The sequence below is a fragment of the Canis lupus genome, chromosome 28, assembly GCF_048164855.1.
Source record: "Canis lupus baileyi chromosome 28, mCanLup2.hap1, whole genome shotgun sequence".
Taxonomy (NCBI): Eukaryota; Metazoa; Chordata; class Mammalia; order Carnivora; family Canidae; genus Canis; species Canis lupus.
Window position 1 is genome coordinate 19,930,283 of NC_132865.1, and position 16,819 is coordinate 19,947,101.

Genomic DNA, 16,819 nt, shown 5'->3' on the forward strand with positions numbered 1-16,819 from the left:
CTTTGTATCAAGTCAGAAATTGGGGTTTTGTTCTGAGAGCAACCAGAAGCTCCTGGAGGGTTTTTGAGCAGGGTCCTGAACTGTTCTCATCTATATTTCACACCTGTCGCTCTGGATGTATTTGGAGGAATGGCCTTAGGTGAGCATAAGCTACAGAGAGATCTGGTTAGGAAGCTATGGCATGAGTCTTGCTGAGAGATGACAATGACCTGGGCTGGGATGGCAGGAGAGCAAGTGGCGAGACATATTTGGATGTTGGATGCATTTCAAAGAGGAACCAATAGAACTTGATAATGGGTCAGATGTGGGAAGTGAGTGGGGTTGATTCCTAGGGGATTTTGTCAGAGCTGCTGGTTGAATGAGGGTTACACATCTTGGGAGAGGAGTGTTTTGGAGAATGGTAATCACGGATTCAGGTCTTGGCAGATTCTAAATGCCTTTTATACCCCTAAGGGGAGAAATCCACCAGGTGGTTATATGTATGAACTCCAGGGCAGAAGGCCAGACTGAAGATAGGAATTGTGGGCAATCCATGTTTACAAGAGATCTAAGTCGTAGACCCCAGTGAAATCATCTAGGGAGAAAATAATGATAGAGAAGATAAGAGGCCCAAGGATGGACTTAAAAGTCAGGGCAAGGCAAAAGCCAGCAGTTGAGGAAACTGCGAAGAGATGCCCAGTGATGTAAGAAGAAAAGCAAGAGGGCTGGAGGTCTCCCAAATCAATGGAAACCTAGCCTTTTAGTATTACAAAAAAAATATGATGTTGCTGATTAATAAACATCCAGTTATAGGTTCTGGTGAGCCCAGTGAATATGGGGTCTTGGCCTATCTGGGCTTCAACCTTGACAATGACCCTGAATTCGCCTAGCTTTGGATCTTGGCCTCACCTAAGTGGTCCCCCTGTTAGGTCAGTCCTTCCTGCTGAGTCCAGCCGGGAGTCATCACTCACCCTCCTACCCAGACAGGTCCAAAGCCTCTGGTGCAGGCTCTGTACCTCCTCACTCTCCATTGCCCCCACTCTGTGGCTGGGGGTGGGGGCATTCTAGATGGGGTTCACTTCTGTTCCAGAGCCAAGATCGGAAGGCTGAGAAGCAGTTAGTCATGAGAAGGGGTGGCCAGGCCTGAATCCCCGAGGTGAGACAGAGCTGGTCCAGGATGAGGAACAGAAAGGAAGCCAGTAGAGAGAGTTAGGGGTGAAGAGGAGAGTGGGCCTAGGTCCCTAAGGTGGAGGAAGGTCTTCACAAGATTTAGGTGATGAGTGACTTGACGTCAGTATGCAACTTGCTTGGAGCAGGGTGAGGAGCTCTTCACTCCTGCCTTCTGTGGCCCTCAGAGATCCAGCAGCAGCAAGAAGGCACCCAGCACGGCTGGCCCCGCTGCTTCCCAGTCTCCCTCTTGGGCCCAACACCAGCTGGTCTCAGGAGAGAGTAGGGCCTCAGCCCTTCACAGCTCCACATGACCTTCAGTCCCCCCCCACACCCTTCCCCCCACCCCCCGATGGAATGGTGGTGTAAAACAGGACTAGTGTCTCATCTCAGTGGTTGGAGACAACATCTTCCAGGCTAAAATCAAAGTGTTGGCAGTGCTGTGTTCCTTTCTGGAGGCTCCAGGGGAGAATCCATTTCTTGGACTTCTAGCTTCACATGTCCCTCTCTGACCGGTACTGGGAGAGGACCCCTGAGGTTAGGGACTCTGGTTAGACTGGTCACTCTGGGAAATCCAGGCTAATAGCCTCCTCCCCCGGGTCCTGGCAGGGATTAGGTCCTGGACATCTTTGCCATTATTCTGCCTTCCACAGGATTCTTAGATCTTAAAAGAGCAGTCAAATACAATGCATGAACTTTGGGATGTAGATTCAAAAATCAACTTTAAAAGACATCTTTGAGGCTATCAGGAAAAGTTTAGCATGACCTGGAAATTAAGATGACAGAAAAGATTTGTTCTTACTTTTGTTAGGTGTGATCACGGCAAGCGTCTTTCTCTGATACCTGATTTAGAATCCTCCAGGAAAACATGATGATATATGAAATAATATTGGCAAAATATTGATAATTCTTAATAGTATTTCATAATTCTTATGAAATAATATTGGCAAAATATTGATAAATGTGTGAGAGTTCAGTATACTATTCCTTGTACTTTTATGAATGTTTGGAACTTTCATTTTAAAAAGTAAATATACATACGTGTGTGTGTGTGTGTGTGTGTGTGTGTATAAAATCAGATGTCAGTAAGAAGCTAAGGAGCCATTTGGGATATAGGTAAATATCTATCCTGGCCCCCTCTCTGCTGTAATCTGACCACTAGAATGGCCACCAAATGCCCCAAGAAAAAAAATCAGGCCCCTTCTCCTTCTCCTTCTCCTTCTCCTTCTCCTTCTCCTTCTCCTTCTCCTTCTCCTTCTCCTTCTCTTCTCCTCCTCCTCCTCCTCCTCCTCCTCCTCCTCCTCCTCCTCCTCCTCCTCCTCCTTCTTCTTCTTCTTCTTCTTCTTCTTCTTCTTCTTCTTCTTCTTCTTCTTCTTCTTCTTCTTCTAGATTTTATTTTATTCACACAGAGAGAAAGGCAGAGATATAGGCCAGGGAGAAGTAGGCTCCCTGTAGGGAGACTGATGTGGGATTCAATCCTAGGACCCCAGGATCACGCCCTGAGCTGAAGGCAGAAGCTCAACAACTGAGCTGCCCTGGTGCCCTAAGAAATCAGGTTTCTGAATGCCTCACCCGTTGAGGGAATCAGCAAAGTCTGCAACCCACCTGCCTTTACCACCTTGGACCTACTTCAGTACAACCAAAAGTTCTGAACAGAACTTCATAGGGTTTACTGATTGACCATCACTCCCTGTTGTTCTCACCTTCCTTCCCCCTACAGCCATGCCATCCAAGAGCACATTAAATGTAATAAAAATTATGAAATAACTATACGTCTCTTTTCAATCACATACTCAAACCTAACTGGAATTTCTGGGTAGACAGAACAGTGTGTGCCCATGTTCAAGGGCAATACTTCTCCTTCTCTTTGGAGTAGAATATCAAAGAACCATGAAGTCCCTAAGAGACCTTTGGGGCAGAGCAGAATTCAGGCACTATTGCCCTCCAGAACCAGGCTCTCCTTGGGTGGAAGAGACTCCCCTCTGGTCCTCTGTTTCAGGATGTACCACCTTGAAGATCCCAGGCAAAGCCCCCATTGTGTCCTTCCAGGAAAGATTTCCCAGGCACTTTCTTTGTAGACCTCACACTGGCCCAGAGAGGGGGAAACACTAGTTATAGACCCAAAGATGACAGAAGCCAAAACCCAAGTGATTGACATTTCAAAAAGTCAGTAGCTATCATCTATAGTCATTGGAGGTAGATTGTGAGACAGAATTTTATCTCACATGGAGGATAGAGATGACCCGGCTCTGCTTTCCTGGGACTGTTTGTCCTACAACATATTGTCCGAAGAGCTTGTGTGGAGATGGGAGGGGTGTGTAAAAGGAGGAGAGAGAGCCTCACAGGACAGAAGTTTTGGAGGATGCCCCGAAGTGATGAAAAACAAGTGAGAACAAGATGCTGACTGAGAATAGAGAGAAACAGAAAGCAGAAACATATCTGTGAGCACTTGTCTGTTTGGGGGAGCTTCCGATGGAAGTCAGTGGATAATCAACCAAGGAATATTCCTTGAAGATGTTCTATAAACACAGGTGTTGATTTCCAACAGGACAATGGCTCTGCCAGCCAAGGGCTGGCCAACTATTTGAGAAACAGTACGCAAACACGTTGAAGATAACCCATAGTTCAGGGAGGCAGATGGCAAGGACCATCAGAAGTTCATAGGTGGGAGACAAGCTGGGCATTGGAGATGTCCACCCTGGGAAGATGAAAGACTGTAGGAGCAAAGGTGTGGAGGTAAGAAAACTCAGATGTCTCCAGTAGACAAGAAGTAGATCCATCAGGCCAGGGCAGGAGCTCCATGTGGGCGAGGCTTCCAGGCCAAGTGGCTGGGTAGCTCTTGATAACACTGACACCTGCCAGGTATTCCTGGGGCTGATGACTGGTCTGTTGGTCTGGGCATTACACTCTGGGAGACACTCTGTAATGAGATTGCAGTAAATGAGGCAGTAGAGTAGAATGGGACCAGCTGATGGATGGCCTTGAATGCCAGGCCAAGGATACAGAATGTTATTTGGTGGCTGGAAGTTATTAATGGCTTTTGCTTAAGTGGTAGGCATAATGATAGAGTTCTCTTGGGAAGCGAGATCGGTAAGCAATGAGCTGGAAAAAATAATAGAAATATATATAAGAAACTGGACATAAATGAACATGAAGCTAGAGAGTATAAGAATTTCATGACTGGATATTGCTCTCAAAAGAGAGAGATGTGTAATAAAAGCTCTCATTTATGGTCCAGGCATTAACCCTTCAAACAATCCAGTGCAGTCAGTGTTGTAGTCCATTTATAGATTATGAAAAAGAAGCTCAGAGAGGTAAAGTAACTTTCATTAACACACAGCTGGTCCTCAGTAGGGCTGCGTTTTAGTCTAGGCCTGATAGACTCCAAATGGCATGCTCTCCACCCTTCTTTGTCCAGATGACGAGTATATTAGTTTCTCTTACTGCTATGACAAATTACTGAACCTAATGGCTTAACAACGCAAATGAATTATCTTAGAGTTCTATAGATAAGAAGTCAGACGAGGGTCTTTCTGGCCTAAAATCAAGGTATCAGCAGGGTTTTGTTTTGTTTTTACTTGAAGGTCAAATTGGTCCTTTTGCCTTTTCCAGCTTCTAGAAGCCACCTACATTCCTTGGCTTAGGTCCCCCTTCCTCTGTCTTCAAATATCGCTCTGACCATTTTTTCCTGGCCATATCTTCCTTTCCCACCAAAGCCAGGAAAGATTCTCTGATTTTAAGGACTCATGTGATCAGATTGGACCCACCTCAATGTTTATCTCCCCATCTCAATGTTTATACCTCAATCTCATCTGCAAAATCACTTTTGCCATGTGAGGTAACATACGCACCTTCTGGAGGTTAGGACATGGACACGTCTCTGGGCATCGTCCCGCTGAGGACAAAGCAACCCTGCTGCCATTCATGGACACCTGCCTTGGTACTCAACAGCACGTTGTCGTAGCCCTCCATTACAGAGGGGATTTTTTGTTGAATCAAAACTAATTAAATACAGGACAATGCAAGAATTCTAAAAAGAACAGTGTTGGTAAAACAGAAACAGTGTGATTGGAGTAAGACATGGCAGCATGACTACCACTGCTGATGTTTGTTCTGAACACACCACAAACACTCCTCAGCACTGTTAATCCTGCTTTAAATTACACTCTGTATCATTGTCAAGGCTGGCAGCTCCATGGATTACCCAACGTAAGAGCCTAACCACCGAATATAGATGATGCCTAAGTCTGTAGGCTAAGTGCCCAATTTTGTACTAAGTCCCCTAATTCTAGAGTTAAAATTCCTGTTCTCTGCTTTAATAGATTGTCTAAAACCTGCATGTCTTCAGACCACTGCCTGCCTTTTTTTTTTTTTTTAATTTAATGATGTGTAGCCATCACCTCCGCAGGCTGACATCCCTTTGTTCCAACAGTAAGCCATTCACAAAGTACCAATTTTATGGAAATTATACGAACCAATAGGATTATGTGCGCATAAGTAGAAAGTGCAGACTATATGAAATTGTTAGAATCAGGGCAGCAGATGGTTTAATGAGAGCTTAGTATAATCCTTTTTCATTTTACTTTTCAAGTCCTATCATTGATTCATCTGAAATGTTAAAGACTGAAGATCCGATCTCCATGTGAGACAATTTAGAAATACAATGTTCTCTTTTTGGTTTCTTTTATTTTAGAGAAAGAGAGACTTGGCATTTTGTTATAGACCTTTCAAAGCAAGAAAATGATAACTTAGGAATGTTAAATAAAATTCACATTCTTTGAGCACTAAGCCTTAAGCTTACTGAAGAACCTGCTGGTTTTCAGTCATTGGAATGATTTAATAGAGAGCCAGTCCCAAAGATTGTTGGGATGAGAAGTTAGAGGAGTCCTCACTGCAAATAAAGACGTTTGCCGTTTGAAGCCTATCATTTTCTCATTTAAGAAGACTGATTTAGGGAGCTGTACATATGACCAGTGTGTGCATTCTGAAGTGAATCTAGCACTAGTTAGAGCTGCTCCCAGGAAGAATTCCACATGAGCAAGCACTTCAGGGGAAAAGGCAAAACAAAACAAACCTTGGATACTGACTTAAAAATGAAGGCCACATTCAGGCGTGTGTGGTTGCCATTGACTTTAATGGGAACAGCCTGTTTGTGGGATTCAGGACATAAAATCGGTGGGAAAAGTGTGAAAAGGGGAAAAAAGGAAATAAAAACATCCATTGGACATTGTGTTTAAACACTACAAGAAGAACGGTGTGTCATAAAGGGATGAGTTAAAATTCACATTTTTGCTAGTAAAGACCATTGTCGTCTCACAAGAAAATGCTTTAATGCTGTTACATTTAGCCTCTGAGGAAGGAAGCAGGAAGACTCGGCATTGTTTCCAACACAATTAGCTAATTGCTGATTAATGAGAGGAAAGTTAGAAATTGTAGAAATGGCTGGGAAGACTCACCTCCATTCTGCAGATACACACACACACACACACACACACACACAGGCGCGTGTGCATGCGTGCGAACCAAGACCAACAAACAGGCATGGAAAGTATCTTCCTGGCATCTTGTTTCTGGTATTGCTATAACTACGCACAAAACAAGTGATCCATGAAATGGTAGCGACATCTGTTCAAGAACCTGTGGGGCTTTCCTCACAAAACAGTTGTAAAATCTGTTGGGGACCAAAATATTTCTACGTATCTATGTAGATGCTTTCTTTTAAGGGAAACACACACACAAATGGATACAAGTGTTAAGATGAAAAGACAGGAATAAGAACAGGAAATGTCATCCACTTCTTTAAAATGCTTCTTAAAAGTTTTTCTCCTTTCAAACCAAGCTACATGAATTGCCTTGAATACCCTCTTTTTTTCTTTCTTCCTTCTTTCTTTCTTTCTCTTTCTTTCTTTCTTTCTTTCTTTCTTCTTTCTTCTTCTTTCTTTCTCTTTCTTTCTTTCTTTCTTTTTTTCTTTTTTTATCTCAGAACACATAAATGGTCATAAAGCTACAGTTTGAGATTCCACTTGGCAGACTGTGGTAACATACACTTGGATGCTGAGTGAGTTTGTTTTGATTTGGTAGGAAACATTTTCTGACCTTGGAAATGAAATCATTGAGTTGTCTATTTGTTTATGGCCAGAGCCTTACGGAGGGTTCTGGGTACTTCTGTTAGTGCATCTTTGAAATTCTCAAATCCACAGTGTGTGGGAAGTTATACAACTTGGGTTTAAGCATCGTTCAGGATGTTCCTCATTAAGGCAACCAGATTTACCTCCTTCCCACGACTCCTCAACATTAGTTGACATTTATCACACAGCAAACTGTCCAGGCTGAGGGGTGAACAGAGACACTAAGAGCTGAGCGTCTTGTTATCTATTTATCCTCTCAGTAGCAGACAGTGAGAACTTGCTCCTTAATCAGGCTTCAGATGTCTCTCCAAATGAGAGTTATTTGATTTTTCCCTCACTACAATGTCCTTTACTGTTACCTAGCATTTTTATAATAGGCTCTCTCTCTCTCTCTCTTTTTAAACAACTGGCCTCTAGCAAGTAACAATTTATTCAGTTGGGGTAGCTTAAACACGGAGATTTCGTTGATTTTACCACCTTCTGGACAGGTTTGGATGTGTATAATAAAATGTTTTTTTGTGGACTGTTAAATTGTAGCATCTGTTTGCAAAGCCATTCCATTATACATTGTTCTTTGAAATGATTGATAATTGAGTCTTGCTAAATGAATGGAGCTATTTCAGGCATTGCTGCATTATCCTATTCTTGTAGCCATTTCTTCTGTAGAAAGTGAAGCACACTCATCTCACAGATGGAATTTTTTCATCTGCAAAGTATCCTATCTGGTAGTGGCCGATGAGTTGGGGGTAGGGAGGGATCTCCCCATTTGAGCTCTCTACCTGTGGGAGAAGAAGAAGCAGGGCCAGTGTTCTATTAGTACCTGTAGGAGGAGGCACCTGGTCGGCACCCCCTGCCCATCTCGGCTTCCCTAAACATATTTGACTTATCTCTCTCTATAAATCACCGCCCAGCTCTCTGTCCTGTCCCTGTCTATTCGCCTTTGCAATCCCAGCACCTCCTTTCGCTGTAGTATCCTACATACCATGGTCTCAGGCCAACCCTGCAGCTTTTCTTTCCCTCCAGCCAGCAATCCCATGCAGGTAAGGAATGAACGCTTCTCAGAATGATACAGGAGAGGAAAAAAAAGAGAGCAAGACTTAGCACCCTCAGAATGTTAAGAAACGGATAGTTGAATTACCTTGTTGGGAGTCACTGGATAATTCTAAGTGACAAAATAATTGCTATAGCAATTTAATTTTAGCCCAAACTACAAGTGTTAGAGAAGTGCTGAACGAAGCCTCAGAAGTCAAGCCAGGGACCACAAGAAGGCTGTGGAAGCTGACTGTGATCCCCACGAGATAATAAACCCCTTTTCTAGAAAATAGGGATAATTATATGAGCTTACCTCCAGTAACTATTGGGGGGGAATAATAATAGAATGAATACAGAGGAGGGAATAAGAGTGATCTGGAAATAATGATATTGAAAGAAGTCATGCTGAATTTGGCTAGGTTTGAAGGAAATAAAGTGATCTGGTCAAGAATGTGTGCTGGGTTCAAATCTCTACTCTGACCTTTGTTAGCTGTGTAACCTCGAGTAGGTTCCTGAATTCCTCATGGTTAGGACCCACCTGCAGGGCTGTGGTAACACCTGAGGTCACCCTGGTAAAGGGCTTGGTCTCATGACTATGGCAGAGTGGTGTTCATCAAGTGGTAGCTATTACTGTTTACAGAGAAGATAAATCATCTTCATTGTCTTTTATAAATTACTAAGAAGTCCTCTCATATTTATAAGCAATTGTATTCAGGGTTATCAATAAGATGTGGGTTGAATTATCTCATCAGATAAATAAGGGAATATTATTTGGAAGCCTTTAAGCATACCTTTGGAGGGAAGCAGCTGCGCAAGAATTCTGAAAATCTATTCATGGCATTGAGTGAAAGAGCATGCCGCCATTCCAACCTGCAGTACATTCTTTGAGTGATGACAGGCATTTTGAAAGTGCACGGGGACCTGCTTGACATGTTGATAAAATCATCCAGGAGATTTTGCAAGAGCTAAAACACTGAACCTGCTCTCTGAGACCTGGCCTGCATCTCATGTATGCTTCTCTTTTTGGATGGAACAGAGCAGGTGTCACCGGGTCCTGGACTTGGTGTAGCACGACATTTGGTTCCAGGTCTTCAGGCAACAAGTATTCCAAAAACAACCAGTGAAAATGGGCTGCAACTAGCCTATAAATGGCTTTTTAAAAACTGTTTTTAAAAGTTGTTTTGGTTGCCCTTTTGGCCTTGTTGGAAATAAAACAGGACCAAGAAGCCCTGGAGTTCTTGTCTGTCTCATTCAGCTATACCACACTGCAGATTTAAATTTGGGGGTACTGAGCAGCCCTCCACAATAGTTCATTTGGGAAGAAAATGATCAAAATTAGCATTCCTGACAGTAATTCACATACAAATGGATCAGAAAAAAGAACAGTTGTTCGTTTGTTGAATACACAAAGACCTATAAGTTCATTAGCACCATCCCCACCCCCAATGAAGTTGGGCTATCTGGAAAGGTCAGCCATGGACTGGTCTTTGGAGCCTAACGGTGAGAGGGCCTGGTGCTTCCTCCCATACATGCATACGTGAGGCGGGACTCCAGGCTCAGGTTCATGTAAGAAGCCTGTGAGAACGTGCACACATACAAGACTGTTCACAGAGAGTCACCCAGGACGTCCATCTCCAGCACCCCAGCATTCCAGGACCTGAAAGGACCTCAGAGGTCACCCAATTGAATGAATCTCAATGTGAGCCAAATCCCTCTGCAGATTTCTCTTGGGTGGGTGTGGGGGCAGGAGGATTGTCCAAATCTGGATCTTTTGAGAGTGAATTTAATTTTTGAAAGCAGCCAAACCTTACTCAAAGCCAAATCTAGCGAATAAAGTTAAGTGGTCAGGATGGACAAATGAAAAATAAGGTGGGGTCATAAAATGACAAAACGGTTTGCTCAAATGCCCCACGAAGTGGCTCTGAGAGGTTAATTCCAAAAGCACCTAAGAGAAACATCAGCTCCTCACATTGCTGCTGTGGTCACAACCTCTCTGAGGGCAGAGAGAAAGCTCATATCAGATCGTTAAAAATGTGCATACTTTTTGGTCCAGAAATTCAATTTCTAGGAATTTACCACAAGGAAATTATTGAGATGCTATGCAAAAATGTTAACCATTAGAAAGCTTGATGCGGTGTTAATAAGAGCTTCAATATTGGGAGTGTCCGAAATGTCCAAGTAGGGACCGGCTAAATATAAGAGGGCACATAAGGTCAATATACTGTGCAGTCAGGCAAAATGATGCCACCGACATGTCTCTATTGACGTGCAACGCTGCTCGTGTTCAACGAAAAGAACAGGTTATAAAACAGTGTTAAGAGATGATCCAGGTTAACGTATGTGCATATGGGGCGGGGATAGAAAGCATCTGGAGAGACGTTATACCAGGCGGTAAATGGCTGGCTGGGACTGTGAATATTTCTGCATTTCTTTTGGGCTTGGACCTATTATGATCTTCCTGTAATGAAGACTATTTTTATAATAAAAAGGATAAAAGGCAACATCACAGGGAGGAGGGAGAGGTTCCACTATGCTTAAGGAGGAATTATGATGTACCTACATTCGTTTGTTAGAGTTCTCATAACAAAACACCACAAACAGAGCAGTTTAATCAACAGCGATGCATTTTCCCACAGTTCTAGAGGCTGGGAGTCCAAACCCAGGGGTGTTGGTCCTGTCGGTTCCCTCCTGTGAGAGAGAATCTGTTCCAGGCCTCTCCCGAGCGTCTGGTGGCTTGTTGATCGCTGACATCCCTCAGCCTCTGTTGTATCACTTCAAGCTCTGTCTTTCTCTCCACATGGTGTTCGTGTGTGTGTGTGTGTGTGTCCACGTCCAGAGTTCCCCCTTTATTAGGACATTGATCATATTGGATTTGGGGCCATCCTATTCCATCTCGTAGGACCTCATCTTACATCTGCAATGACCCTATTTTCAAATAAGGCCACAATTTGGAAGTATCGGGGGTCAGAATTTCAACATATAGATTTTTTTTTTTTTTTTGGTGGGGGGGAGGTGGGGACACAATACACCCAGTGATACTACCCCAGTGAGGCAGCCACACTGCTTCTACCCAGCTGGAAGTCTCGCTTACCTGCCTCAGCTGATGTCAGCAGCTGGACCACGGCCAGGACTAGTGGGGGTGGGGCACTGACATCCCTGCTCGATTTTTCTGTACAACTAAAACTACTCCAAAAAAAAAAATTTTTTTTAAGTTTATTAACTTCAGAACTAAAACCAAAAAAAAAAAAAAAGATATGACGAATGATGACATTGACAAGGGGTCACACATTTAGTCAGCTACCCAAAAGGGGCCTTTGGCGGGCAAAAGTTTGGGAAACTGCAAGAGTCAGCCCCTTGCCAAGGCAGTTGAGAAGATACAGACGACCATAGTGTGACCCAGGGGGGATCTCCAGGCCGGGGCAGCTCACACCTATCTCGGACTCAACAAAGCCCTTCTAAATGGAGGCTTTAAAGGGGGAGGGGGGGGGCAGAAGAACCAAATTCTTATTCGAAGAAATAACAATTTGGACCGCGCACAAGAGTGTCAACAAGTTATGTAGATCTTATCAGCATCGCATTTTTGGTGCCTCCCAGCCATCCAGCGAGGCTCCAGCGGCCTGTCAACACCCGTCAGCGGCCCACGCATGACGGGCAGATCAACACCTCGGGAGGCTCTGCTGTGGCCAGGCCTGCCTCCCCGGGGCCCCAGGAGGGCCGGGTTCTCTCTCCCCGCAGAGTGGCATCCTCCCAGCCCCTGGCAGGCACCGGGGTCTGGGGGCCAGTCCTCGGCTCCCCTCCTGTGACTGGTTGGGGCTCAATGCAACATGGAGCAGTAGCTTTATGCTAACTTAGGAAAGAGCACCTCAGCTGGGAAAATCCGAGGTTCCTCCCATCTGGAGGAAGAGAATGCGTGGTTCAGTCACATGAGGGGAAGTCATGCAAAGTCCTTGTCAAACTGTAATAGCTCAAAGTAGGTGTTTTCACATTTGCAGATAAAGACTTTGTGACTTTACAGAATCGTGGATGAGGGACGGGGCCTGCGACTGGAGATTCCTCGCTCCCCCTCCTCCCTCCGCAGAAGTACAGCCCTCGTGGTACATACATTGCTCCACGATAATATATGGCCTTTCGAGTGCAATTTTGTTAAATGATGCACACAAGCGTTTATTTAGACCAATGAAAATGATAGTCTTTACTATACATCTCAGCTCTCTTTTACAATTACCTGTTTATTAACATTAAAGTCAGTGAATGGATCTCCTTGTTTGTGTGTTTGTTTTCATTTTCAGGCAGCTTTAAGTGCCTTGAAACAATTTTCCGAACAAGGACTGGATCCAATGGAAGGGGCAATGAATATTGAAAAAAGTTCTCTTGAAAAGTGAGTAGACCTTCTGCCCTATTCTTACATTTCGAATTTTGTAACTGTACAAAAGAAAATATGAGATAGACGACAATAAGGTAAAAAGCCCTCAAGACAATAATATCTTACAGAGTCATTCATTGTACAATTCAATGTAAATAAAGGAGAAACAGTAGCATATATGGTCATTTGCATTTCCCATAATACGTCTGTGAAAGTTTTAATCTACTAAAGGATCATGATTTCTGCATCTCAATGCCCTTGCTGGAAATATTTAGGTGAGTTTTGTTGACCTTAGAGACTCACTTAAAGTGAGTCTTAAAGTGAGTTTTTAAGACTCACTCTTAAAAACACTGATTTTTGCTTCATGCCGTTGAGCTTTCTTCTGGCTGGGCCATTTTCTGAGTTAAACATTTTCACTCACACTCCTGCTAAGCTGTGGGCATGAGAGAGAGAAAAGAAAAGGAGCTGAGAAGAGGTGTCCCCCGCCCCCCCCCCCACGCCCCGACCACATGCTGTTTTTCACAGTGTTGTAGAGGCAGAAGCACACACATTGCCACCCGAGCCTGGCTCCCAAGGGCTGCAGAGGCGAGAAGGCAGCTCTAGAGAGTATTTTTGAATCCAGCCCGTAGCTTTTTGTATGATATTGAACATCTTACCTGGGAGGCTGAAGTTTGGGTCTCTCTCAGAGGCCCAATTTATGCCAAAGAAGTGGAAAGCAATTGCATTTACGTAATGGAATCCAAACTCTTTCCAAGCCGTTAATAATCACAGATATCAGAACACACATAGCAGATAACACTTTTTTTAGAATGAAAAAAAAAATAGATAACCCAGGAAGTAAAACCCAGATATATTAATCCTGTACGTTAAATAAGCGTACCCCCAAAACACCACTCGGTCATTAATATGTAAACGGGGAGAGCGTGAGAAGGAAACATTTGGTAAACAGACCTGGCATTTTAAGTTGTCTATAGATTGGCAACCATTTATAAGCTAATTTAATCAAAAACATTTCCACATGATCTCATCAGTAGACTATCTGAACATAAATATTGTTGTTTCACTTTAAAATGTCACTTTTGTGGTGACCTTTGAGTCCTGTGTGCCATCTGCTAATAAACATGTCTGAAGACGTGCAACCCTGGACCTTCAGCTCTTGTTAATGTATTAATCTTCCAGACAAGCCCAGCATCTGGGAGAGAAAGCGGACAATAACCAGACACACCCGGGCTCCATCGCTCAGGACTGCAAGAAATCAAAGTCGATCATCTAGCAGCTCCCAGAACCGCGGCTGCCACCGCATCCTTATAAACCTGTCAGCACGCGTGAGGGTGTCTGTGTTCAAGGAAATGAATGACTAATACCATTATTTGAGTCTTATGTGAAGACAACACTATTCTAACACAAGAGATAATATACATAGTACTGTTTATTCAACTGGGGAAAAATAAAACTTTGAGCATTTCCCTTGGAACTTGAGATCAGATCATAACTCATTTGCCCAGAGGCAGCAGAAATCTGATCCTGCTACTGGAGCTGGAAATAACAATTAATGAGAAGTGTTAGAAACAGAGGTAAAAATTTTAAATGATTAATAGAGAAAATTGGGTTCGGTTCTGTTGTTATGATTGTTTTGTCGTGGCGCTTGTGTTCAGTTATATTTTCTCTCTCTCCCTCTCTCTCTATCTCTCTCGTTTTAAATAATGCTTGATGATTCAAAGATTAACCAATGCCGTGCTGTGGAATGTGATGGTTGTTGTCTTCATATAGAGTCACACAGTTGCTCTTTTTATGCAGATATTTGTAATCTTCATCCTGTATCAATACGAATAACTTGAAGGCGCACGCCTCAAAGATGTATGCAAACAAACAAGGTTTAAATCAGGTCAGATATTTTATTTAAAATATGAAATAACGTTAGGAACAACTAGTTTCAATATACTCCAGGCATCAAACAAACAAACAAGCAAACAAAAACGGTTGTGGGTTTTGAGCTCCATCATACTCTTAGCACTAAGGAGGCGTCTGGCCTCCGCAAACCATTTCTCCGGATTCCACGTTCCCAGGTGGACATCGCCCCCACCCTCATCCGTGTGTCGTAGCCACTCACTGTTGGCGTCAAGAGTGTTTTCAAGAACTGCCTCTGGACTCGGGACAGTGAGTAGGATCAAAATAAATAATGTCCATGGCGGGGAAGGGAAAGGCTGTTGGAGGAGCCGTAGAGGCCTTGCCAGCCTGTAGCCAGCCACGCTCTGGACCAGCATGTTGGAACCCAGCGTGTAGCGAATGCAGTAAAAATTTGGTCGGTTTCTGTGTGAAGCGTTGTCGTTGTTGTTCTTTCGCTCCCTGGCTCTCGTCCCTCAGCCGTCGCCTCGGTGTCCCCCTCCCGGGGTCGCCACCGGCCGGGCCGACCTGCGAAACTGCGGCCTGGCCTGCTCGGGCCTGGTCATCCCATTGTCCCGCCGTTCTCCCCATTGATTCGCAAACGTTGTGCAATGAGAAAACACTATAGGGCCTCACTGCTCGACCCAACATGACAAGAGAAATAGAATTATGTAAGATTTCATAAGCAAAACCACCACAAATCATGATGGGGCTGACTCACACGCGACTGGAGAATAAACAAACAGCAACATAAGGAAATAACTCGAGGGTTGTTTTTAATGATTCCCATGTGGGGAAGTCCGCCGGTACTGGGAGGGCTGGGTGCCCTTGGAGGAAACGGGTTTTGTTACATAAAGCTGGGTCCTTGTGGAAATAACAGCACGTTTGTAAAGTTGGGGGGTGGGGGGTGACGGGGTAAGTAAGGCAAGCTGAGCAACCCATCCTGCGGCCCTGCACTGGGGGCAGAGGGCCTTGGATCCTTCCCTCGGGAGGGCAGGATGTGTCTCCTGCTCTGCCTTTACCACCTGAGGTGTCTTCCCCGGGGCTGGGTGGGGAGCAGGCCTGGACACAGCACTACTTGGGGCAGGGTCTCTAAAGTGGATCTTCAGGGGGGGCCTGGGTGGCTCAGTCGGTTAAGCCTCTGCCTCCAGCTGGGGTCATGAGCCCCGAGTCCTGGGATCGAGCCCCACATCAGGCTCCCTGCTGGAGGGGGAAGGTCTGCTCCTCCCTCACATTCTCCCTCTGTGGTCTCTTTCTCTCTTTCCCAAATAGATGAATAAAGTCTTTAAAAATTTTTAAATAAAAAATAAAGTGGATCTTCAGTTTACCAAGCACAATAAACACAGACTGCCTCCCTCAGCCCACGGCCAGAGCACCAAGGCCAATAGGGCTGTAGGAGAGTGGAGAGCCCAGGGAACAAACAAGCTAATCAGTTCTCACCACCCGAAAGTCTGAAACGTTCAACTCCGGAGCCATCTGATGTGAGCCACCCTCAGAGAGCCGAGGTATCTCCAACACACCAGGGTGGTGGTCGGTGCAAGGGGAATGGTGGGGGGTATAAGTTTGCATAGGAGCTCAAGTTTAGTGGGGGATAATTATCTAAAAATTCCATCCCATCTAGCTGCTTGAAGAGCCCGGGAAAGCCTTTAGCTATTGTCCTGGGAACCCAGCACTGTCTGGGAACCTTCTGGGTTTTCCTTGGATTAAATTAGCAATGCAAATGTTGGGTGGCCTGCAGACCCTTGCAGGAACCGCCTAGGATGCTCCAAGCTCGTTCCAAAGCACAACGTTATATATCATTAGAGGGGAAACCATTAAGTAGATTTATTGAAAGAATGTTTCTTCGCCACAAGGAGATCTTTTTGATGAAAAATGGAACTCATTATTCTTTAAAGGACACAGATTGACTTATCTCCTTTATCAATTACAGTGTCTGCTTTCAGCTTTTCTCAATCAGCAATGGGCTTTGTAGTCACTTCCCAGTGCTGAGGCCAATGTGCTTTATGAAAAAGGTTTGTTTTTACATTTTAATTGGAAATATAATATTGCACTTTGGAACTCTGACCATCCCTTTCCAGTACAACTTGCCAAAGATCGATGGGGAGACACCACCAATCGGGCTGTGACAGGATATTCCTTCCTTTCCGGGGGTGATGGATCCGAGTTGTCCTAGCATTCTTTTCCCCAGCAAACATTCTCAACAGTGAGTTTTATTGTTGTCTTCGGTAGCTTCGACCAAATTCCTGCACCATTAAATAAAAAAAAG

General features: G+C 44.3%; 1 protein-coding gene and 1 long non-coding RNA gene across 27 annotated transcripts in view; one reads left to right on the forward strand and one right to left on the reverse strand.

Annotated features, from left to right (window-relative positions):
• The window catches only part of STAU2 (staufen double-stranded RNA binding protein 2), a 296,660-nt gene extending 281,672 nt beyond the window's left edge, over positions 1-14,988 (forward strand). For all 26 annotated transcript variants that reach the window (XM_072804232.1, XM_072804224.1, XM_072804231.1 and 23 more), the window contains 2 exons: positions 12,596-12,684; positions 13,849-14,988. In XM_072804232.1, the coding sequence (XP_072660333.1) occupies positions 12,596-12,684; positions 13,849-13,942 (183 nt within the window). In that variant the 3' untranslated portion in view covers positions 13,943-14,988. The remainder of the gene's footprint in view (positions 1-12,595; positions 12,685-13,848) is intronic.
• Positions 13,849-16,819, reverse strand: part of LOC140620262 (uncharacterized) — a 40,734-nt gene continuing 37,763 nt past the window's right edge. The window contains exon 3 of the long non-coding RNA XR_012020041.1: positions 13,849-16,796. This is a non-coding gene — a long non-coding RNA (uncharacterized lncRNA). The remainder of the gene's footprint in view (positions 16,797-16,819) is intronic.